Source organism: Carassius auratus, unplaced genomic scaffold, assembly GCF_003368295.1.
Source record: "Carassius auratus strain Wakin unplaced genomic scaffold, ASM336829v1 scaf_tig00215437, whole genome shotgun sequence".
NCBI classification, from domain to species: domain Eukaryota; kingdom Metazoa; phylum Chordata; class Actinopteri; order Cypriniformes; family Cyprinidae; genus Carassius; species Carassius auratus.
This window is the reverse complement of record NW_020528089.1, coordinates 10,562-37,167: the sequence shown is the minus strand read 5'-3', so window position 1 is coordinate 37,167 and position 26,606 is coordinate 10,562. Positions and strand designations below refer to the sequence as shown.

At 41.4% G+C, this 26,606-nt stretch overlaps 2 gene segments (V, D, J or C); both read right to left on the bottom strand.

The window, feature by feature from the left end:
• Positions 1–1,089: 1,089 nt before the first annotated feature.
• Positions 1,090–1,713, bottom strand: LOC113094837 (immunoglobulin lambda constant 7-like). The segment is given in 1 exon segment: positions 1,090–1,713. A coding segment is annotated over 1 exon segment (393 nt).
• Positions 1,714–17,442: 15,729 nt separating this feature from the next.
• LOC113094836 (immunoglobulin lambda constant 7-like) lies at positions 17,443–19,186 on the bottom strand. The segment is given in 3 exon segments: positions 17,443–17,974; positions 19,032–19,080; positions 19,160–19,186. Coding segments are annotated over 3 exon segments (390 nt in total).
• Between the last annotated feature and the right edge of the window lie 7,420 nt (positions 19,187–26,606).

Genomic DNA, 26,606 nt, shown 5'->3' with positions numbered 1-26,606 from the left:
TTGCAAAGTTCTTGAAATGGCTAAACTGAGGGCTTTTTGTAGCTGGCTGATTGGTGTTCAGTTTTGCAAGTAAGTGCCTTCAGTTGTGTATTTGAGTGGTTGCAATTACCCAATGTGTCTATAGTGTTCAAGTTAATTTTCACACATACAGTATATTAGAGATTTGCACATGTAGCTCCAGTTGTGCTCACTGTCATTTAGCAATCGAAAAAAACCTGTAAAAAAGTTCTGCCGTAGCATTTCACTGATCTTTCATTTATTATGTATTCTAGTCAAGGTATTATATATGCTGCTGTACAATTTTAATGTACTTGTAGTGGCTTCCTTTCCTTCTTAAGCCACTTCCGTGAGGGAAAGTATGTTTGACGCTACACCTGTTTTAACCAGACTTGAGATTTATTGTAACCAAAAGGTGAAAACTTGGAAACAAAACTCTTAATTCAAAAACAAACAGTGTGGTATAATGTAGTTCAAAAAACTGTCTCCCTTCCCTCTTCCCCTTTGCCACATCACTTCCTGTTTAAGATGGCTGCCTTGAGGAAGTCCCCAAAGGGGTGCAATTCTTTCCCTTTACCACAGGGGGAAGTACAGACCCTAGCTACATACAGCCATGACATCAAGTAACATTATTAATAGCCTTATGGCTCCTACAGTACTAAAGTGCAATGTAAAAACTTGTGTACACAATAAGTGCATTTTTTTAAATTATTAATTTTTAATGTAAGTACACAATAGTTAAAAACAAAATATACTAAGTATGTCCAAAAAAAGCACCATTTAAATATATTTCCTTTTCACCTGGGCTGCTTGACTACAGCAGAAGTGAAACTGGTGTGTTTCAGTCCAGATCATGTCACCAATCAAACAGTGACTCTGGGAGTGTGAGCTGAAAATCTCATTTGCATTGTCAGGGTGGAGTGATTGTGATCCTCTCAGAATAGAGCAGCTCTGTCTCCAGAGACCATGTTCAAACCCCAAGAGCTTTATTTGACTAGATTTACTGCTACTGATCGAGCTTCTGAAAAACACCTGGACAAACACTACATGCATCTTCATCTGTTAGTTGAATGATGTTGTCAGACACAAATGGAGTTTGTTGAGAAGCTTTATTGAATGTTGCAGCAAACACAGCAGATTGAAAGATCAGCCAGTGCTTTGACACTAGAGCTCTCTTTCAGTATTGAGTTGTAAATGACTACAGCTGCAGCACTAGACTCGTGTGAATCCTGCCTGACACAGGACACTCAGATACGCTCATCTTCAGGAGAGAAGCGCTCACTGGAGAAACATCAGCACTGCGAGCGACTAACAGCGACTCTTGTGGAACGAGGCCTCATGAGGAGCTCCATCATGTGTTACTCTGCAGACGTACTGCTCTCCCGCTTCCCAGCGTGCTTTGCTGAGGGTCAGGACACTACTGCGGCTGTAGCGGCCGTCCTGCTCGCTCTCTGCGCTGGTCACAACCCCCTCGGTGACCTCTGAGCCGTCCAGTGTCCAGCTCACCAGCGCCCCCTGTGGAGAGTAAGAGCTGAGCAGGCAGAGCAGTGCGGCTGAGTCTCCAGAGATCTGCAGAGAAGAGGGCGGCAGCAGAGACACTGAGGGCTTCACTGTGGGACCAGCTGCAGGAGACAAACACAACACATTCACAAACACAGAGAAAGAACACTGCAGCTCCAGCACTCTTCTGCCCTGCAGCATTCACAGCATTTCAACAGGACTTTCAGCAGCAGACATGAGGAGTGCAGTCAAAATCACTACAATCTCATCATTCATGATATTCAACATCACTACAGCTGATAATACTGTATACACAATATACAAACTAAATACTATCACATATACATTCAAATGAAACCTCATAAAATGGAACGATGCACATGAATGCTGACCAGTATAGTCTCAAATCTCACCATAAAGTTTTTACATCGTCTTACTTGAAACTAAAATGTTCTTACACTATTAAGAATATGTTTAAACTTGAAAAAATTTAAAACTTTCAAGCTGCTATTGAATTAATATCTCAAACCAATTGCAAATTATTTTATAATACAGTTTTTTTACAATCGCTATGACAGTTTTTTCAATACATTTAACAAGTTTGCTAAACTTCTTTCCTAAACGCACCAACACACGTAAAACACACAATTGGCAAAACGGTTCATTTCATCAATTTAATCACACATTCTAAACTAAACCCCAAAACTAATTTTCAAAATACAATAATAAACTAACACAATACACTATGTCTAACAAAACACTGCAAACATGTTTCAAAATCAAATAATTATTCAAAACACTAACACATGTTCTCTTCCAACAGGAACATTTAGACAATCATAACACAATGATAAAAAAAAAAAAAAACACTATCATCAGCTGAAATTACAGAAACTGCATTATTTTATGCTTCAGGTCTTTCCTTATACAATAGACAATTTATTCTATTGATCATAGATTGTGTTTTGCACTGTAGTTTCTTTTGAAGCCTCTCTACATTTTTGTTTCGTTGGGTTTAGTAAATGCATTAGGGGTGTAACGGTTCACAAAATTCACGGTTCGGTTCGATACGATACACTGATGTCACGGTTCGGTTCGGTTCGGTTCGATACGTTTTAGATACAGCAAAATGTAAAAACATCTCAACTTTTCAGAATGCCGCAAGCGCACCGCGGGTCATGTGACAAGAACCAACCAATCAGCTTCATCCTTTCCCGTAACAACGTTGAGAGCTCAGCCAAGATGAAGGAACAACTGATCATAGTTGTATATGGATTGCAATTTTGAAATAAATTCAGTAGCAGAGCTACTGCAAGCGATTTTTAGAGCTGCAAATCCATTTATCCTTCGCTGAAATTTCCGCGTCTCATGGAGAGAGCACGTCATTGTTGCTTAGCAAAGACAGACGCCTCAGGAGAAAGACGCGCTTAGCGTTTTCCATGCGTTTTTAGGCACGATATGTGAACGGCCCCTAAGGCGCTCGCTCACTCAGCACGCGCTGAAGGCTCGTTGCAAAATGTCTAATGCATTTAACAGACCAGAAATATAAGATCTGGTGTTTGGGTTGGATTCCCTCCTGTAAGCTATAGTAATGCTGCAGGGATAGTTTGCTGCGTGCATGTTTCTCCTTTTTTTCGTCTTTTCCCAGATAGTAGGCTACTGACGCATATATCCCAGATATTCCCGCTGTTTTTTTTTGTTTTTTTTTTTTGTAATCCCGCTGGTGTACCCTGTCATGTTGCAGATGCGACATACCGTTGTTTTTTTATCCACCACTCTCTTGCCATCACCATTATAGCTTAAAGGGAATCCAAAGTGCACCCAAACACCAGACCTGTTGGTTTTTGGAGGATCTTCTCATTTCTAGTCTGTTAAACGCATTGGCTATTTTGCAACGAGCCTTCAGCGCGTACTGAGTGAGCGAGCGCCTGCTGAGTAGCCTAACATAAACATATAAGATGGTGTTTTTTTCTTCTTCGGGAGTGTCAGGGGCGTTGCCTGTTACGTTGTTTGGGTTATTGGGCTACCTTGTTGAACGCATATCATTATATTTCTTTCTCTCTCTTTTTTTTTTTTCAAATATAATTAATTACTCCGACGAACCGTTCGGTATACATAATGCGTACCGCGTACCGAACCGAAAGCGTCGTACCGAACGGTTCAATACGAATACGCGTATCGTTACACCCCTAAAATGCATGCATTATGTTTCTTTTGCTGCAGAAATTCAATACAAAAAATGAATGACCATCTCAGAGTAGCTTTATAAAATGTACAGTTTATGTAAAAAAATAAAATAAAACAAAATACAGACACAGAATTGCTGCAGTTAAGACTTTATTTGCAACAGGACATTAGAAAAGGAGCGAAAACTCCTTTTCTAACGAAAAAAAATATGTAAAAAAAAAAAAAAAATGCAATATAGCTGTCATTTACAGTTTTTCTCAGTCACTTTGGTGCATTTCTCAAATCATAAATCAAATTCTCAAAACTACTTGTACAACCTCCACATCATCTAGTCATTTATAAACATCATAAAACCAGTTTATCATTATTTTGAACAAGTTGCTTTTGTACATTCATGCAATTGATTACAGTATGCACATTTATCTGCAGTTCCCTACATTATCAGTAGCTCATATCATGTTGCTCAAAATGTATTATACAGCTGTCTGTGCAATAATCTTACCAATCAAAACATCTTGTCTTTAGTTCATCGTATAAGTCATGAAATGCAAAATGGTTACATAATCTAGTTGTTATAAACTGTCAAGCACATTTTTCATTTTTACCCATCATTATTAGATTTGTTTGTAAATTTGGCATGAATTTTGATTTTGATCTTGATTTTGAGCAAGACGCTGGCTTTTGCATGTAATCCATGGTGTTTTGCTATTTGTACGAGTTGTTTTGAGAAATGCATTTACTGTTTTGCAAATGTCAAGAATGATTCAAGAAATGTGACTGAGAAAAACTTTATTTATAATTTTTGTCATTATGTGAAAATACTAAATTTAAAGAACAGAAAAAGCCACAGTAGAATAAAAAGTAAATAAATAAATGTGATCTAATCTGCCCAAACTTCTACGTTTGTAAGTTAGTTGTAAGTTAGTCTTAGAACATGATGTTATCTGTTCTGACATACAGTGTGAAAGCATTTGTAAATTTGACTGTAAAATTACATTGTTTTGGTCTTGGTTGAGCTTGTGTGTAAAAGAAATTCAAGCATTTTAAATTGGTGTTAACTGTATGCATTTTGTGTCAGAGCAACTAGAAATGTGTAATTGTATAGACTACACAGATGGATGTTGTGCTAACCGTGTTAAGAGTTTAGGAAACTTGTTAAAGGTATTGAAAAAAACTGTAATAGTAAATAGTTGATTCAACTTTTCTAAATGTGGCCGGACGGTGTAATTTTTGGAACACAAGAGCACATTTTTATTCCCTAATAAATAAAGTCCGACTACGCCACCCTAGGGATTAGCCCCAGGGAAAAACAATGAGCACAGCACACAGGTTCGGTTCCCTCATAGAATTAGGCAAGAGACGGGAGTAATACAAAAATACAAATGTTTATTAATAGAAGAATACTTTAAAATGTTGGACACTGAAACCCACTTTAAACTAAACAATAAGAAAAACATGCAAAAACAGAAACTAAATACCGGCAGGCCTGGGGCTCCCAACGGCAGGAACACTTCCACATGCACACACACCCCGTGTCACTTAATCACACAGTCACACACTCAACAATGTACACTGCACACGATAAAGGACCACCACCAGGAGGAGGAAGAGCAATCCACCCGTGGGACCCCAGCGCCTGCAAAATAAAGATAAGAAACTATAACAATGTTCATAAAAAAAAATGACTAGATGGACATCAATAAAGCAAATCCTCACAACAATAAATGTAAATGACAAAAATAAAGAAAAAAAAAACCTTCAAGCGCAGGAAAGTCAATTAGTTGGTCACCTAAATAATACAAGACAATTTTAGCTCAATAGAGGTTCACACACACAAATAAAATTGTACTTATAGATGGTTTATCACATGAACCAAGCAATTAAATGGCTTGATTAAATATTACACACTGTTTAAATGGCTTTACATAAATATGAAATAAAAATCAAGTTAACCAAACAAACTATACTTCCAAAAATTTGAAGTTAGTTAACAGAAAATAAACAAAAGAGGTTTCAAATCAAACAAAGACACAAAGGGCAGCTAGCTCCCCTACAAGTGGAAGGAACCAACTGGTTCCCCACACAATCCAGGGTCAAATATAACGCCACGATAAGAACCAAACGAGCAGTCAGTCTCTTTAGTGATGATCGCGTCAGCGCGGCCGTATTAACCGCAGCACTTTAATAGTGTGAAGACAGTAGCAACAATCACGGCATAGAACGAGAAGGAGAATCCTATAACAACCAAACGGAGATGTTACCAATCGTAATACTATCTTCACTCCCAGTCATAGTAACGTATAAACACTTCCCAGATAGCCACTGGACGCTGTAATGGAACAGGGCCGCAACCGCAAAACAATAGAGCCGGGTCTGGCACGCATCCGCCTCACGGACTCGTTCCTGAGTCCAAACGCACATCGGGCCGAAGCCGTTTCTGGTCTGTTTTTAGGGGTTGTTGCGGATATGTGCCAGCGCCGATCCAGCACCGCCTGATCATCCCGTTACAGATATGTAACGAGTGCGTGAAACGATTCCACCTACCGGAGCTGTGCTGGATGTGTTACGAATCCGCTTAAATCACCACTGGATTGACCTTTTGCCTTATTTTCGTCATTTTTGTCATACTAAAACAACGTGAACAAAGTTAACAAACACAGAATTAATGACCACGAATTCATATATTTAATTATAAAAAACAAACAAAGTCATGAACAAAGTCAACAATTAAACACAAAACACAGTTAACAACATACACATAACTAATGGATAAAAAAAACGCACAGGCTATAAACACAACGTGGAAAAAAAAAACATGCACTTAAACAAAATCACTAGGTGGGTGCTTTGGCAGCTGTTGCTGTTGCTGCTCCTGCTGCTGACGCGCCAGTCTCTCCTGGCGCCCTCCTCTCCTGTCCGCCGAAAGGGCAAACCACCTTATAGCATGCCTCCATATTTCAGCTTCAGCACCTGGAAAACAGCATTACTGATTAGGATGAATGAGACATTTGGATTAGTGCTAGTCCTACATGACGACAAAACAGGCAGACGTATATTGCATTTGCTCAAAATGAAGATATGCCCATCCTTCTCGGCCTACTTCTATAACGATTTGTGCATTAGTTGATGGAACTGTAATAAAATAATAGCCTAATAATAATAATAAAAAAAACTGGTCATGTAAAACTGAATAAGACAAATGAACTATATCTAACCATTGAGGTTAAGACGTAGCCCCAATTAGGCCTAGTAATAAAAAGAATAAGAAGAATAAACAGAAGGCATTATTGTTGGTGTATGCTGTTTTACGAAGACATCAAAACTGGAAGAATTGAATCAATGGAAATCTGTGCGGAAAGGATCGATTGTCATCCTCTTTTGTATGTCGTTTATCCTCGTACTTCTTAGAGAGTAAAAGTAGGCTACTTCACTCATCTCCCTACTACTAGGGCTGTCACTTTTGTGAAAAAAATATTTTTGATTTTTAAGACATAAGTGTTTATTGAATCGATTTTCCATGTCTAAAAAAAGACGTTTCCTTTTTCAACATCAAATAACGGACGAAAGTAAAGAGAGCGCCGGAAACGCACAAGTCAGCAATATTTCTTATTTATTGGCATGAAGTTTTGTGCAGAATAACAGCAACAGGAGTGCAACATTCTCGAAAAAATATATACAGAGTATATACTGCCATAACAAAAGAAAAACATCGCTGCAGGCTTCCGGCTGCATTTATGATTTAGGCAATTCAAAAATCTCCAAGATTATTTTAAATAATGATTCAATCCATTTCAAAAAATGAAACTTGGACTTGAGAAACAAGCCATGTGTGTTTTTTTTTTTATTGAACGTAACGTACTCGGTTACGAACGTAACCTCGGTTCCCTGAGATACGGAATGAGTACTGCGTATGGGGAAAAGCTCCTTTTTTCCTCGATACTGAAGCCTTTTTTCAATAACGCAGTGCAACTGCACTGCCATTGGTTTAATCTGTAAACTTTTTTAAACCAATGACAGCGCTGCGTAGCTGCGCGAGCCTGTGGCGATGCAGTGCGCCAAAGCCCGCCAGAATGGGCGGGGCGAATGGCTATATAAGCAGGCAATCGGCATAGGAAATCAGGTCATACGACTGAAGCGACGACACTGAACCCGCAGCCTCGTGGCACGGCATATAACGAAGTACTCGTTCCGTATCTCAGGGAACCGAGGTTACGTTCGTAAACGAGTACGTTCCCTTTCGATACTTCACTCATACTGCGTATGGGGAACGAATTCAACCGCGCCGTGCCACGGAAGGGAACGACAAGACTCATCTTGAACACCCTGGGGTCCAGAGGATAAGTGAGAGGGCCGGAGCCATCGAACCCTTGACGCTACACTGCTAAAACGGGAGCTAGCTCCCTGGAGGTGGTATGATGACGGAGTCTGCTAGAGGCCGTCGTATCAAACCGAAAGAACCCGAGCATGCAAGGTCGGGATATCCAAGTTATAGAATCTGACAAAAGTGGACGGCGAGGACTAGCCGGCCGCCTCACAGATGTCCTTGATAGAGACACCACTAGACCAGGCCCATGAAGAGGCCATCGCTCTAGTAGAGTGGGCTCTTACTCCTATGGGGCACTCAAGGCCCATAGAGGAGTAACATAGAGCGATAGCTTCAACTATCCAACGCGAGAGGCGTTGCTTTGAGACCGAAGACCCCTTGGTGCGGCCACCAAAGCAGACAAAAAGCTGGTCAGATTGCCTGAACTGCTGTGACTGCTCAATGTATATCCTCAAAGCCCTCACTGGGCAGAGTAACTCCAGCTCCCGCTCACCTGACAACGGAGGCAGAGCTGAGAGGGAAATTACCTGTGCTCTGAATGGCGTCGAGAGCACTTTAGGTACGTAGCCATGCTTGGGTTTTAAAATGACCTTAGAGTCATTGGGCCCAAACTCAAGGCATGCAGGGCTCACCGAGAGGGCCTGCAATCGGCAACACGCTTGACCGATGCTATTGCAAGTAGCAGAGCGGTTTTGAGCATTAGGGGCCGAAGGTCAGCTGACTGCAGCGGTTCAAAGGGAGCTCCAAGGACCGTGTGAAGGTCCCAAGTGGGAACGGTGAGAGGACGTGGGGGCTTCAACCGCCTAGCACCTCTCAAGAAACGCACAATGAGGCTGTTTCGACCCACTGATTGGCCAGCAATAGGAGCATGAAATGCTGCGATGGCTGCTACGTAAACCTTGAGCGTGGAAGGGGTGAGATCCTTCTCTAGATGCTCTTGGAGAAATGACAGTATCGGAGATACGTCACACTCAACAGGGTCTTTGTTTTGTACGAAGCACCAGTCAACAAAGATTGACCATTTCTGGGCGTAGAGGCGTCTTGTAGACGGGGCTCTTGCCTGAGCAATGGTGTGTAGCACGTCCCCGGGGAGGCTCAGAGGCTCACATCGAGGGACCATACATGCAGAGCCCAGAGTTCTGGCTGTGGATGCCAGATTGTCCTGTTCGCCTGAGAGAGGAGGTCCCGCCTCAGGGGGATCGGCCATGGGGCTTTCATGGAAAGCCTGAAAAGCTCCGAGGACCAAACTTGGCTCCTCCAGAGTGGGGCCACTAGGAGGACTCTGTGCCCGTCTTCCCTGACTCGTCTGATGACCTGAGGGATCAGAGTGATCGGGGGAAAAGCATAAAGAAGGAGGCTGGGCCAGTTGTGGGCCAGCGCATCTGTTTCCTTTGAAAAATAAGTTGGGCAATGAGAGTTGCTTTCTGAGTCGAAGAGGTCGACCTCTGCCTTCCCGAAAATCTCCCAGATTTTGAGAACCGTCTGGGGATGGAGCATCCACTCGTCCGAGGGGACATTGCTCCGTGAAAGCATGTCTGCTCCCAGATTCGTCTTGCCAGGTATGTGTGTCACCTTGAGCGATCGCAACCTGGGTAATGCCCATTCCAAGAGGCGCTTTGCCAGTGCGCAGAGGCGGCTGGACGAAAGGCCGCCTTGGTGATTTATGTAGGACACCACTGTCATGCTGTCCGACTGGACTAGGATGTGGCGCCCTTCCAGGATCGCCTGAAAGGATTGAAGGGCTTGTTCCACTGACAGCATCTCGAGGCAGTTGATATGGAGATGGCTTTCCTCGTGCGACCACGAGCCGAAGGCTGGTCTGCCCTCACACAGAGCACCCCAACCCAGGCTGGACGCATCTGTTGAGAGCACAATCCTTCTGGAAACCGCCTGTAGGGGTACTCCACGACTGAACCAAACAGGGTTCATCCAAGGCTCCAGGGCTGCTAGACAGGCCTCGTTGACCCTGATGCGAAAGCGGCCATGCCGCCAAGCATGAGGTGGGACCCGGAATTTCAGCCAGTATTGCAGGGGCCGCATTCGTAGGAGGCCGAGTTGTAAAACTGGGGAGGCGGAAGCCATCAGCCCTAGCATCCTCTGAAAGAACTTCAGAGGGAAACAGGCTTTGTTCCTGACAGAGGCCGTGAGCTGCTGAAGTACCAGAGCGCGCTCTGGTGATATGACCGCCCTCATATTGACTGAGTCGAAAACTGCTCCCAGGAACGTAATACGTTGGCTGGGGAGCAGTGAGCTCTTGGCGAAATTGACCCTGAGTCCTAGGCACTCTAAGTGGCTCAGGAGCACGGATCTGTTGTGGTCTAGCTCGGTTCGTGACTGGGCTAGAATAAGTTCAGAATGCGGATTCCCATCTGTCTCAGAGGGGAAAGCGCCTCTTTCATGCACTTCGTGAAAGTGCGGGGAGCTAGAGACAGCCCAAAGGGAAGGACTGTATATTGGTAAGCCACACCCTCGAACGCGAGAAGCGAGAAGAACCAGTCCTCGGGTCAAATCTGCGTGAGGATCTGCTTCAATGTCAACATCCTGAACTTCCGTTTCATGAGGGAAGGGTTCAGGTGCCTGAGGTCTAAGATGGGTATGAGACCGCCATCTTTCTTGGGGACAAGGAAATAACGGCTGTAGAACCCCAATCTGCTTTCTGAGGGAGGAACTACCTCTATGGCTCCCTTCCTTAACAGCGTCATCACTTCGGTGCGGAGGACCTGAGCATCGTCCGGCTCAACCAAGGTGGGAATCACCCCGCGAAAACGCGGGGGTCTTCGGGCGAACTGCAGTGAGTAGCCGTGTTTTATTATCCCCAACACCCACTTGGACACTCTGGAGATGGCCTGCCAGGCCTCAGCCCGCGTGACAAGAGGCTGGATAGTGTCGGATGGCAGGCCGCTGATTAGGGGCCTGAACACTGACGAGTGTGGAAGAGGAAAACTGCTCTCTTTTTGAAAATGTGAAATATTTATTGTGTTCGCCATAACAACGGTGCTTTGCATGGACGCAACAATGGTGGGCCCAGGTCGCACAGCAGGAAGGCGAGAGAGCTTCTGGGGTGGTCCGGCCGTGGCGAGACTTTGCCCCTTCCTCTTTCTTCCCCAACGATCAGGAGGATTTAGAGGGCGTCGGGTCCAGCACAATCCTTTGCCGGGGGCCCTGACGTCTGGGCGGTTTAGCGCGCCTAGTGGGGCGAGCTGGGTGCTGCTCCTTAGGGGGCGCCGCCTGGGGGGTAGAAGGGACAGGTTTGCTCTGGTGCTGAGTCGGCGCAGTCCTGGGGCGACTCGGGGCAGAGGTGGAGCGCTTGGGCAGGAAGTGTCGCATGGCTTGGGACGACTTCTGTGCTGCAGTGAAGCGCTCTGTAAATCCTTCTACGGCTGGCCCGAAGAGACCGGATGGAGAGACTGGGGCATCGAGAAAGGCCACTTTGTCGCTCTCCTTAATCTCTGCTAGGTTGAGCCAGAGGTGGCGCTCCAGCACAACCAGGTTGGCCATGGATCGTCCAATGGCCTGGGCCGTGGCTTTCGGGGGGACAGAGGTGAGCAGCCACGGCCTCGTCCAGGGGCGGCAATTGCTCATAGCCCTTCTCCTGAGAGCCATCTACTGAGCTGAGAGCTGCAGAGGAAGTGCGTAGGCGGGCCGAGTAGGGGGCGCGCCACGACTCTCATTGGAGAGGGTGAGGCACGCGGGCGCTGAGCCGGCGTGAGCTCACCCAAATTCGGGCGCTGAGCCCCTCTTCCCCGCTGTCTTTTCATTAAAGAAAGCAATCCGCGAGCGCAAAGAGGCGAGACTCATGCTCTCACAAAAGCAGCATGAAGTCTCAGTGAGTGGTGAGAGGTGAGCAGCCACGGCCTCGTCCAGGGGCGGCAATTGCTCATAGCCCTTCTCCTGAGAGCCATCTACTGAGCTGAGAGCTGCAGAGGAAGTGCGTAGGCGGGCCGAGTAGGGGGCGCGCCACGACTTTGTCAGCTCATCATGAACCTCAGGGAAGAACGGGGCAGAGCGCTGGCGGGGGCCTGTCAGCGTCCTGGCAGGTACCACTCGTCCAGCCTGCTGCGTGTCGGCTCTTAAGGGGGGCGCACTCCAAATGGAGTTCCTCAACGGCCTTGGAGAGGATGCGGAGAAGCTCGGCATCCATCCCAGCTCTGGCGTCGATGGGCTCCAGTGACGGCAAGTGGGCGGGGTCAGAATCACCGGCCCAGTCCTCCGTTTCAGAAGCCGCGAGTGACATGGAGTCGTCAAACGGCTCGTCCTCTGATCCGCCAAAAGAGACAAGGTCGCTCGCTTCAGCCGAGGGACGCTGCTCTGGGCGTGAGAAGAGGACAGGGGACGGCTCTCTCATTGGAGAGGGTGAGGCACGCAGGCGCTGAGCCGGCGTGAGCTCACCCAAATCCGGGCGCTGAGCCCCTCTTCCCCGCTGTCTTTTCATTAAAGAAAGCAATCCGCGAGCCGGAGAGGCGAGACTCATGCTCTCACAAAAGCAGCATGAAGTCTCAGTGAGTGCAGCCTCAGCGTGGGGTTTTCCCAGGCAGAAAACACACTCACCATGGCCGTCGTCATCATGCAGAGGGGCCGCCGCCGTTAGAAACGCTCTTTTAGAGCCGGATGGCGGCAGGAGATCGCTGAGAAGCGGCCGGAAGCGGAAGGCGGGCGGCGCGAGATCGGCGCTAAGAGCGGCTGTCTGCGAGAACGCCAGCGCTGCAGGCGGTCGGCGGTCTCAGCTGGTCCGCTGCGGTGCCTCTTCGACGGCGAGAGCTCGTTCCAGGCAAAGGCGTTCAGCAAAGATCCAGCGAAGTGAAGTCGTCGCTGAAGGAGTAAGATCTGATGTCCTCTGGCGATTGCCTGCTTATATAGCCATTCGCCCCGCCCATTCTGGCGGGCTTTGGCACACTGCATCGCCACAGGCACGCGCAGCTACGCAGCGCTGTCATTTTTTTAAAAAAGTTTACAGATTAAACCAATGGCAGTGCAGTTGCACTGCGTTATTGAAAAGAGGCTTCAGTATCGAGGAAAAAAGGAGCTTTTCCCCATACGCAGTATGAGTGAAGTATCGAAAGGGAACCGACAGTGCGCACTAGGCAAGCATATTAAAATGCGCAAAAAGTTTTTTACTCGTCTGGACATCGCTAAGACTAACTTTTAAAATTCAGCACATTAGCGCAAATATATGCTATGATATTAAAAAGTTGATTCGGTTATCCTATAATTGGTCTATTCTGTGCTACACTCATAGGCTATAGCAGATGCGGCTTTAACATAACACAGACTGGTGCGCAAATAACAGCCTGTAACTTCTACCAAGCAAACAGCATTTCACTTGCACGTTTAAGTAATAGACAGTAAATTAGAATAAACGCATAAAAATAGATGTACATAATAAACACATAGACAAATAAAAACTTACGTGTGGTAGCCTAGCTGGTCAGATAAATCTCTGTTGACAGCTTGGTTTGATGATATTTTTTATTATTTTTTTGCCACTTCTGACTGAAGTCCGTGGTTCGGATGTGGACCATATCTGCAAGACGACAGTCAAGCGAGACCCAACGTTTACTTGGCACTTTTGGCGCTGTCGTAAAACGGACCTAAAACGGAGCTCAAACGGACCTGTGCTGTAACGGACCTTATAGCATCACAAAATGTTGCTGTATAGTTTTTAAACACTGATAATATTGCTCAGCTTAATGACAATGCATTTATCTCATGCTCTAGATAAAAAAAAAATATGCAGACAGGTAACCATGTTGTTTTGAAAATGTTTATTCCACGGAGTTCTTCACACAGTTTGAGAAAAGTATTTCGGATGTGGTCCACATCAGGTAGTCTCTGACAGTCTATGGTCAAAACAGTGTTGGCTCAAATCCGTTTTGCAGATATGGGCCAGAGCAGTTTTTAGCCCTTTTTTAAATGCAGTCGGCTCAGATATGTATCACAGATTCGGGCCACACCAGTGTAGCCTATGTGAAAACAGTATCGGCTCAGATTCATATTGCAGATCTGGACCAAATCAGTGTCAGACACAGCTAATGTCTTTCGGTTACCTATGGGAAAAGTGATCTGGGCCAGATCTGTAAAATTATATAAATACTGAACTGATGGCAGTTAGAATGTTTAAGCTGAAACCTCTATCTGGCAAGGATCTGGTTCACAATCAGAAAACATCTCTTAAGATAGAAACGGAGGCAAGGGGCTTAAAACGGATCCGGGCCAAATGTAATTGCTATCTGGGTTACCATCAGGAGATCACGCTAGATAGCACGCTTAATAGACACGGATTGGTCAGTCATGCCCACCGGTTACACAATGGAATACAGGGAATCACGCCTATTTGATATCCGAAAGAATGTTAAACCCACACAGCCATTTCAGCACCATATCACGAGCTCTTAACAATAAACATTACCTGTGAGGTGAACAGTCATCAGACCCACTAAGCAGCACGGAGGGCACCGCACCAAAGCTGCACTAATTGATAACAATGATTTAAAAACGTATACATAGGAAAACTCCAGAAAGGATCACCCATTAAAACACAGCTCGCTTACCTACAACCACCGTCGACGCTAGCAAAACAAACGGGGAAATCGGACGTGACGCATCCCAGGTAACAGCCAATCAGACTTAAATGAAAGGTACTACTTGCTGATAGGATGACACTGCTGTCAATCACCTGATACTGTTACATAAACATTCACATATTTAGTATTTTCTAAGTTTTTGAAGCATATCATGAGCAAAAGAGTTTCAAAATCATTGACTGAACTATTAAAAAGTAACTTTATTTACATTATTATGTCATTTTTACCATGTTTAATATTTATAATAAAATATTAACTTGTTTGTTATTAACTGAAACATTATTTAGGGGGCTTTGACACTGCCAGTTTAGTGCAGAACCAGGCACATTTTGCATGAAACATCGCTGTGAACGCTGTCAACGGACCCTGGTGCACACTGGGGTACCGAACCCGAGACTACCTGGAGAAGGTGGTCTGAGTTCGGTTGCTCCCGAACTGTGGCGCAGTTTGCGTGAATGTGCAAGCAACATGGACTCAGGTGCGCACTTGTTCAGGAAGTAAAGTATCCTGTCGATATCATTTTTTCCTCAACACACGAGAGAGTTGAGGTTGATTCCACACACTCCTAAAAGTCAAAATTAAATTAATTAAAATTAAATAATTACAATTAATTATTATGCTGTGCATAATTGCACCAAAATAACATGTGACGTTTACGATGAGTGGCTCAGTGGTTTATGTAGGTTGTCTACAAACCAGAAGGTTGGTGGTTCAATCCCTGGCTCCACCTGACCAAGTGTCGAGGTGTCCTTGAGCAAGACACCTAACCCCAGCTGCTCCTGACGAGCTGGATGGCGCCTTGAATGGCAGACACTGCAGTCGGTGTATGAATGAGTGTGTGAATGGGTGAATGTGAGGCAAAATTGTAAAGTGCATTGAATGGCCATGTGGTCTGTTGAAAGCACTATATAAATGCAGTCCATTTACCATTTACCATGTAAGGTGACTGCACCTGGGTTTGATACAACTATTGAGTGTGAAAGCAGACCAACGTTGCGCCATAAACAATCGCGTTCAGGCTCGGACCGCAGCAAACGAGCCCAGTGTAAAAGCCCTTTTAGTTATTTTCATAATCATTTGAAGATTTAATTAATCTCATTTACAATAGACATGATTCACTTTGACTTTAAATCCGATACAGGTGCTGGTCCTATTATTAGAATATAATCAAAAAGTTAATTTCACTAATTCCACTCAAAAGTGGTACTGTATATATATACTGTAAACATATACTGTACAGGCTTGTTGTGAATCCCAGGTCCTAATTGGAGCACAGGAACAACAAAACTTCACATGATCAAGTTGTAATCTATCACCGACTTTAACAAAAAGTTTTCTGTCGATTTTATAATTTCAGGCCCACATGAGGATTCATGATAGACTTCAGTCAGTCCTGATACTTTATGAACAGACTCATGTTTCTTGTTTTTATTACAGCGGTGGCAGCTCATCTAATGGAATATGTAATGATATATTCTGTAACTTTAGTTTATTAGTCTTTTATCAGCTCAGTCTGTTGTGAATCCTGCCCACTTCTTTGCATGGTCAGCACATGCTTCAGTGCTCTGAGAGTGTTTATAGAGCTGTGAGTTTAACACTTCATGACTGAGAGCAGAACAGAACACAATCTTCATCATCACACAAGACACAACAACAACAACAATGAACAACATCATCATCCTCATCTGGACCATTGCAGCTTTTTTTCAAGGTAGGATGTCTAATTTTGATAATGATAATGATATTGTTTACATCAATATGATATTCTGTTAAGAAGATTTGCAAACTAATTTATTTTATTTTATTCAGAATCCAGAGGAATCACTGTGACTCAGCCTAAAATTAAAACTGTCCAGCTCGGTCAAACAGCTACAATAGAGTGTAGTACAGATCCAGGAATATACAGCACCTACTTAGCCTGGTATCAGCAGAAACCTGGAGAAGCTCCTAAACTCCTCATATATCTAATAAACAGCCTCCAGTCAGGAACTCCATCTAGATTCAGTGGCAGTGGAACTAGCCAAGGAAAAGATTTCTCTCTGACCATCAGAGGAGTCCAGACTGAAGATACAGGAGATTATTACTGTCAGAGTTACCATGAGATCAACAGTAAACCTGTGTTCACACAGTGATAAAGAGTCATTCAAAAACCTCCGTCAGTCAGAGTCACAGTGACTGCACTGATACAGCTGAGAGACACTGCAGCTGCTCTACAACACAATCACACACAACACTGATCGACACAAACACTAATAACACAATATCATTACAATCAACATCATTCTTGCATTTCTGAGTCAGTGTTTTAATATGATTATCATGTTTTAGATGTAATATATGATTCCTGTCAGTCAATCTGAAGGAACTTCAAAAAATGAAGCTAAAGGGTAATGAACAAGAATCAGTATGAGTTGGGAGTGAGACCGTGTTGTTCTGTTTGACCCACAGAAATATTTACATTCTTACACATGTAGTGTTAGAATGACTTATTCTCGATTTATTATAATGACATTTGCATATATATTTTCACCATTTCTTAACAACGTAATAATGAGTTTGTCTGTGTGCTGCTGGTCTACAGCAGAAGTGAAACTGGTGTGTTTCAGTCCAGATCATGTAACCAATCAAACAGTGACTCTGGGAGTGTGAGCTGAAAATCTCATTTGCATTGTCAGGGTGGAGTGATTGTGATCCTCTCAGAATAGAGCAGCTCTGTCTCCAGAGACCATGTTCAAACCCCAAGAGCTTTATTTGACTAGATTTACTGCTACTGATCGAGCTTCTGAAAAACACCTGGACAAACACTACATGCATCTTCATCTGTTAGTTGAATGATGTTGTCAGACACAAATGGAGTTTGTTGAGAAGCTTTATTGAATGTTGCAGCAAACACAGCAGATTGAAAGATCAGCCAGTGCTTTGACACTAGAGCTCTCTTTCAGTATTGAGTTGTAAATGACTACAGCTGCAGCACTAGACTCATGTGAATCCTGCCTGACACAGGACACTCAGATACGCTCATCTTCAGGAGAGAGCAGCGCTCACTGGAGAAACATCAGCACTGCGAGCGACTAACAGCGACTCTTGTGGAACGAGGCCTCATGAGGAGCTCCATCATGTGTTACTCTGCAGACGTACTGCTCTCCCGCTTCCCAGCGTGCTTTGCTGAGGGTCAGGACACTACTGCGGCTGTAGCGGCCGTCCTGCTCACTCTCTGCGCTGGTCACAACCCCCTCGGTGACCTCTGAGCCGTCCAGTGTCCAGCTCACCAGCGCCCCCTGTGGAGAGTAAGAGCTGAGCAGGCAGAGCAGTGCGGCTGAGTCTCCAGAGATCTGCAGAGAAGAGGGCGGCAGCAGAGACACTGAGGGCTTCACTGTGGGACCAGCTGCAGGAGACAAACACAACACATTCACAAACACAGAGAAAACACAAACACTACATACATTTCAATGAAACCTAAAAAATGCAACAAAATATATTAAGATATTTACTGCTTTAATCCCAGTAGATTTATATTCCTAAATGATGTCTTTGTACTGTAGTACAGTGAGAAATTCAACTTCAAACACAATTTCACGGATATTTTGTGACTACAAATGATACTGGAATTAGAAATTAAGCAACTATGTACTATTTAATTATATATATATATATATATATATATATATATATATATATATATATATATATATATATATATATATATATATATAATGAGCTTTTCTTAAATGCACTGAATTATGAGCACAACATGAGCAAAGGAGATTCAAAACCATCGATTGATCTATAGAAAGTAGCTCCATTTACATTTTACAATATTTTTATTTTCATTTTAAATCTTTTATTTCCCAATTTCTAATAATACAATCAAAAGTGAGCCACATTATGAAAAATTTAATAATTCAGTTAAAATCATCTGAATATCTAAACGGCACAATATTTTAGTTTAAATGTTTCCTGTAAGACTATATTTATAAAATGTGTAACACTTTGCAGTAAGGTTCATAAGTTAACTTTAATTAATGCGTTAATTCATTTTAACTAACAAAGAACAATACATTTGTTACAGTATTTATTAATCTTAGTTAATAATGATTAATAAAGGTTCAACTGTTCATTGTTAGTTCATGTCAACTTGGGTCCATTAATTAATATTAGCAGATAAAACTTTGGATTTTAATACTGTATTAGTAAACAATTAATATGGAATAGACTGAGATTAATAAATGCTTTACAATAATTTTCATTGTTACTTCACAGAGACTAATGTATTTAAGTGATATTAACAAAACATTATTGTGTCACCAAAATATAAATTTAATTTATATAAAAATAAAGAAAATGAAATACATAAAGTTCTGGATGAAAAAAAAAATGCTAATAATAATAATTGTACACAATCTAAATAGTTTGTTTGCACTGGATAATTTAAACAGACTTACCGAGCACCAGTTTAGTTCCTCCACCGAAAGTCCACCACAGTGATACAATCTAATGAAACACTCGTACAAAAACCTCTATTCCACTCGAGTGAACACACACTCCAGCAGAGAGAGAAACACTGACTCACCACTGAATCAATATTGATTTCTGACATTAATCTATATTAACTGTGCAATCTTGTAATAAGATTATTCAGTTGAAATCAATTTATCATCATGTCAATGTTTAATTCATCTTGCTTATAATGTTTCATAAAGTGTTTTATTCTTCTTATTCTCACCCTTCACTTGCAAAAACTCACTCTTTATTATATAAAATGATTATAATAAATGAATCATGGCTGATAAATATTTCTGAAGAGGGTGATTTTAAAAAGGGTTTTGTGTCACATTGCATTCAGTTTAAAGTTCATATTTTAATATCCTATACTTTATTTAAAGGTGATGTTGCAGTGTAATTACATAAATACTGAGTAATATTAATTTCTATGAATGTATGGTTATGGTTAGGGTTTTGGATTATGCATAATTTACCGTTGTTGTTAGAGTAAGTACATGTAACATCTGTAACAACATCTCCTTAAAATACAGCTGTTGTGAATCCTGCCCACTTCTTTGCATGGTCAGCACATGCTTCAGTGCTCTGAGAGTGTTTATAGAGCTGTGAGTTTAACACTTCATGACTGAGAGCAGAACAGAACACAATCTTCATCATCACACAAGACACAACAACAACAATGAACAACATCATCATCCTCATCTGGACCACTGCAGCTTTTATTCAAGGTGAAATATTAAGTTTGATATATAAGCTTAAATAATAAGCTATTGTTGTTGTTGTTATTTTACCATTTTAATATACCAATATTCTGCTAATTAAGGTGCTTTACTGACAAACTGACTTTATTTTCTCTTCTTCAGCCTCCAGAGGAATCACACTGACTCAACCTAAAGTTAAAACTGTCCAGTTCGGTCAAACAGCTACAATAGAGTGTAACATAGATGTAGGAATATACACCAACGACTTATACTGGTATCAGCAGAAACCTGGAGAAGCTCCTAAACTCCTCATAAAATACATAAACAGCCTCCAGTCAGGAACTCCATCTAGATTCAGTGGCAGTGGAACAGCAAATACTTGAAAAGATTTCACTCTGACCATCAGTGGAGTCCAGACTGAAGATACAGGAGATTATTACTGTCAGAGTTTTCACTATCCAAACAGTCAATATGTGTTCACACAGTGATAAAGAGTTGTACAAAAACCTCCGTCAGTCAGAGTCACAGTGACTGCACTGATACAGCTGAGAGACACTGCAGCTGCTGATGGAGGTTATTTCTTATAACAGTCTCATTTACTCAAAAAATGCATTGTACTGATTTATGAATCTTTCTGGTTCTTTAATGTGTGTTTCACTCATTACTTCACCATGGATGTATTTAATGCATCATTTAAAATGTTCCACCATTAAACAGTCCAATGCAATCTGACGATACATACAGTATTCAGGGAAACAGTCCTCGTGTCCTTTCAATCCAGAATTACACAAAATAAGTTAATCATAGCAACTCCTTTTGCGTGTTATATAACAGTAAACTTTCCTTCCTATTATCTTTTTCTTCTTCTTCCAAAGTGAAAATCTCAAATGATGTTTTGTGTTAAGAATCATTCTGTGAGTCAGTCGTGAAAATTATGTTTTTGAATTAAAATTATAACTTGATTGGAATATTTTCTGCTTATAAGTTATATTAACCTTTGTTTTTCAATTTGACAAATGTTTTGAATATATATATATATATATATATATATATATATATATATATATATATATATATATATATATATATATATATATATTAGGGGTGTAACGGTTCACAAAATTCACGGTTCGGTTCGATACGATACACTGATGTCACGGTTCGGTTCGGTTCGGTTCGATACGTTTTAGATACAGCAAAATGTAAAAACATCTCAACTTTTCAGAATGCCGCAAGCGCACCGCGGGTCATGTGACAAGAACCAACCAATCAGCTTCATCCTTTCCCGTAACAACGTTGAGAGCTCAGCCAAGATGAAGGATCAGCTGATCATAGTTGTATATGGATTGCAATTTTGAAATAAATTTAGTAGCAGAGCTACTGCAAGCGATTTTTAGAGCTGCAAATCCATTTATCCTTCGCTGAAATTTCCGCGTCTCATGGAGAGAGCACGTCATTGTTGCTTAGCAAAGACAGACGCCTCATGAGCGCTTCTGCCCGAGCGCTTTGGAAAGGAAACCACTCTCTTGCCATCACCATTATAGCTTAAAGGGAATCCAAAGTGCACCCAAACACCAGACCTGTTGGTTATTGGAGGATCTTCTCATTTCTAGTCTGTTAAACGCATTGGCTATTTTGCAACGAGCCTTCAGCGCGTACTGAGTGAGCGAGCGCCTGCTGAGTAGCCTAACATAAACATATAAGATGGTGTTTTTTTCTTCTTCGGGAGTGTCAGGGGCGTTGCCTGTTACGTTGTTTGGGTTATTGGGCTACCTTGTTGAACGCATATCATTATATTTCTCTCTCTCTCTTTTTTTTTTTTTTTTTTCAAATATAATTAAATACTCCAACGAACCGTTCGGTATACATAATGCGTACCGCGTACCGAACCGAAAGCGTCGTACCGAACGGTTCAATACGAATACGCGTATCGTTACACCCAGTGGCGGCTCCAGACAATTTTGATTGGGGGGGCAATGGGGGGTCCTGGTCTTTTCAAGGGGGGTCTCATGAAAACCAACAAAAAAATACAGTGGACATGGCTAATAACTGCATATTACTGCTACTAAACAACAAAAACACCTTTGCAATGTAAACAAATGACAGGCTACATTTGTTATTCATATCCTGCACACTGCACTTTCATGTCAGGTATATTATGCATTTTTATTGACATTGATATTTTTACATTTATTTCCAGATAGATATTATTGAGTTTACAGGCTAAAGTGGTCTTGCTGTTGTAAACACTGTTGCTATTGTAGAAAAAATATTTGCATCACATTTAAAATATAATTATATTTTAATTCATTTCTGAATTGTTTTTATTTCTATAATGATAATTCAGAGAATGAGAAAATCTGAATAAGCCTTACCAGTGTTGTGATAATTATTTTTACGTGTTAAAAATAAATAAGTAGCCTACTGTAATATAATAAAAGTTTATTCAAATAACATAAAAAAGACCAAACCCCTCGATGCCTGTGAAACTTTTCTCCCTCAAACAGCACGCTTGTGTTACTTCTACACTACAGGCTACACACAGCAATATAAACAACGTATCTGCATGTTCTCACATCACATCGTTCTTGTAAAATAATAATAAGTAAATAAACATCAAAATCACTTCGCTGAGAATGAAACACCACTTACCAGCTGCCACGATGTTGAAAATATCCTGTAGCAATTAAAAAATGCGCGTGCAGCATGAGGAATCTTCCCGGTTGGATGAGGTCGTAGTCAGGTGAACTGTCATCATGCTGGTCATTTTATTTACGGCTAGATTATTATTAATAAATTGTACTAATATTATAATTGGCCGTGGGCAGGCATTCACAAATGTTTATGTTATTACAAAAAAAAATTGAAATTTTGCTTTGACAAAAGGGCACTTAAGGGGCAAAGGAGCAGGTGCTCAAGTGAACCGGTTCTTTCGGACAATTCGATCAAATAAACCAGTTGAAAAAAAAATGGTTCACCGGTTCTTTTGCGCTCGATGTAATGCCGTCATTGGCGATGATTGCCCTTCATTCAAGCCTTTGGTTTACCCGCGCTTATAACATTAGCACAGAATCAGTTCAGAATCAACCACCAAAAGAATCAGGTCGGTTCAGATGCGCTCTGTGTCAGTCTGCTTCGCGCTGAATCACGCATGCGCAGTTATCATCAGCTCATCGGTTCTCGAATCGGACGCGTCTGACAGAAACGGTTCTCGTTTCAGTGTATGAATAAATATCGAAATAATTATTTATTATTGTTCTGCGTAGTTTGAAGAGAAACATTTTTGGATCTTTATCCCGAATATATATATTTTTTTTAATCAGGAAGAGGCTGGGGGGTCAAATGGGGGGTCAAGGCATTTTTTGGCAGGGTCTTGAGACCCCCCAAGACCCCCCCTGGCGCCGCCCCTGGTTACACCCCTAATATATATATATATATATATATATATATATATATATATATATATATATATATATATATATATATATATATATACTTTGGTGAGCTACAAGACATTTTGCAACAGTTGGTCATACTCCAAACAACATAAACAATTAGGAGTCTACATCACGTCATCTCGAGGATCATATTTGCAGTCTTGCAACATTCTTAGCAGTTATGGGCAGTCATGGTCAACAATATGTTGCTGAAAGAACATTATGCTTCATTCTCGAAGGAATTTATGAATATTTTAGGGAAATGTTGGCTGAAATATTCCTCCAGGTAGAAGCTGATACACAAGTGCGTGGTAGAATTGCACATTCTGCATCACAGGGAGGAAGGTTGAGGTGAGTGATGATCATTTATTGTACTTTAACCTCTTTGCAAGTTGCAAACAAAATAATTAATACAAGTTATGCATTAACACTTTGTGAATTACCACATTTTTGTGATTTTGTTTTTTTCTCGTTTGAGGTACAACATATCAGCTGCTCTGTTGATTCACATGCGGGTCTTAGGATTTAGCCGGATGGCCATATCATGAATGTTGTCTGTAAACATTCGAACACTGTACAACCACAGGAGACAACTTGGTTTAGTGGACTATGGGAGTTTCACAAACATTTCAAATGATGATCTAGATCGTCATATTACTGAGGTTCTTCAACAAACCCCTGGATCAGGAGAGACCTACATCACTGGTAGTTTGAGAGGAAGAGGGATGCAAGCATGAAAATAGAGATAACAATACATAAAAAAAAGTTAAAGTATAAACGTGAAGGGGGAAAAAACATTATTGAGATTTTTTATTTATTTATTTATTTTCAACAAAAAGCTTTTTGGCAAGAAAAAAACAAAAGTTACACATTGATGTACATCCAATGTGGTTAATAATAATAGAAATGATTCTTATTTCAGGCATATTGACACAAACCACAAGTTAAATCCATGGGGATTTGTGTTTCACGGTGGAGTTGATGGCTATAGCCGCTGTATTACCTACCTGAGATGTTGCACAGACAACAGAGCATCAACTGCTTTGCAACTTTTCCAAAATGCAGTGGATCTGTTTGGACTCCCACATCATGTCAGGGGCAATGCAGGTAGTGAGAATATTGATGTTGCAAGAAATCATGGAATATAACTTTTTTTTTTTTTTCACAGCATGTAACTTGCTTAAAATAAATACTTAGTCTGCTAAGTAATTTTGGTAATGTTTATCATATTGAAGTTATTGTGGTGACAGAAAAAGGCATTAGCATGTAAAACTATGATTTAAACACAAAATACACTTTACTTTCACAATGAACCATTGAACATTATCACCATATAAATAGTGTATATTATATGATGTATCCTTGTAAACGTTTTCACTTAACTCTGTTGTTCAAGGTGAAACCTGTATTTTAAGTTATTAAATACATTCATTTTATGTAGTTTTGTGTAGTGTAATTTTGTAACTACAGTATATTATATAAAATGAGAATAAATGTTACAGTCTTGTTACAAGTCTTGGATGCACAAGTCCCACCAATGTAGACACAAAAAAATATAAGCCAGTGCACAAAAAGTAGGAACAGAAAAACATTTATTTAAAAGAAAGCCATACACAGCCTATAAAGAAATAACAATTCTTTCATAACAATGAAACTGGGGAACATAGTTGTTCAGGTTAGAAGACTGGAACATATAGCTTGAAATACATTTTATACTTTTACTTTTATTGTTTTTTAATGTGTTGTTACAGTAAATACAGAATGTTGGTATCAATGAATAACAAAGTGAAATAACATCGGTAGCATAAACAATCTTACATACAGTACAGACCAAAAGTGTGGACACACCTTCTCATTCAAAGAGTTTTCTTTATTTTCATGACTATGAAAATTGTAGATTCACACTGAAGGCATCAAAACTATGAATTAACACATGTGCACTTGTTGGCCCTTTTTCCTTCTGTCTGCGGTCCAGCTCACCCCTAAACCATCTGGATTGGGTTCAGGTCCGGTGACTGTGGAGGCCAGGTCATCTGGCGCAGCACCCCATCACTCTCCTTCTTGCTCAAATAACCCTTGATGCCTTCAGTGTGACTCTACAATTTTCATAGTCATGAAAATAAAGAAAACTCTTTGAATGAGAAGGTGTGTCCAAACTTTTGGTCTGTAGTGTAACTCAAGCTCTACATGCCTTGAAAACATTACCTCTCACGCTCTTCCAAATCCTGGTGAATTGTTTATTGCAAAATCCATGTCAGATCTGAAAGCAGTGTACACTGCATGAACTGGTATGCGTCGAATATTTTCACAAGTATTGGCCACTGGAAATCGGGAACAGGTAATGAACTCAAGTCTTGGCTTTGGAGAGAAACCCAGTGCTGGAATACTGTCACATCCAGTGAAGAAAACAAGAACATCCTCCAGAGAGACATTGTTTTCAACTGTAAAAAAAAAAAAAAAAGAGAGTACCACAATTAAATGAATACTATGTTAAATGATACCACTGGAGTAATGCAAAATTGTTATAAGAGTAATTATATACGAAAGTGTTGCTCATAATGTCACATGCAACACTAACAACAGTCTGGTGATTATAAAGAGACATTTAGCAGAATAGAAGATAGGAGTTTGTGAAGACTGTAGCAAATAATCTTTCTCCAAGCCTCTGTGTATAAGACAAGGTTCAAAAAGAAATGATTGATTGAGTCAGTGTGGAAGAACTTGACTGGTCTGCATAAAGCTAACTCCGAATCCCAGCTGAACATCTCTGGTGTGACTTCAAATGTGGACCTTGAGCCAAAAACTCATCACCAAACACCAATGACATGTACAGTCACTGTATGGACAAACGTATTGCCGTCTCTGTTGCAACAGTTTTGGAAGTGTCTGAATGAATGTACCCATTTATACAAGTCACTGCTGTTTGGTGATGAGTTTTTGGCTCAGGGTCTGTATTTAAAGTCACACCAGAGGTGTTCAGCTAGGAGGATGACCCAATACTTTTGGCAAAATTAGCTTTAAATGTTAAATTAATGTATTTATAGTACATAAACACCAATTCAAACATTGCAATATAAATATATATTTTTCCATCATTGTCATGTACCACTATGATGGAGACAAAAACAAGTTTGAAAATAATGTCTTGCGTTGAAAACTGTGTGAAATATTAAACTTACTTTCAGCATCCTGAAGATAGTCTTGCCAGAAAGCCAGGGTCCGGCACTCTGCTTGAAATGCATTGCTCCCTCTTTCAGAATGAATGATTCGGAAGAGATTCTCCACATCATTTGCGGTTAAGGCCTTTTCAGCCTTCAAAAAAAGGCACTTTGACTGAACAGGATAGTTTTGGAGAGCATCTAGGATACCCAGAGACGTT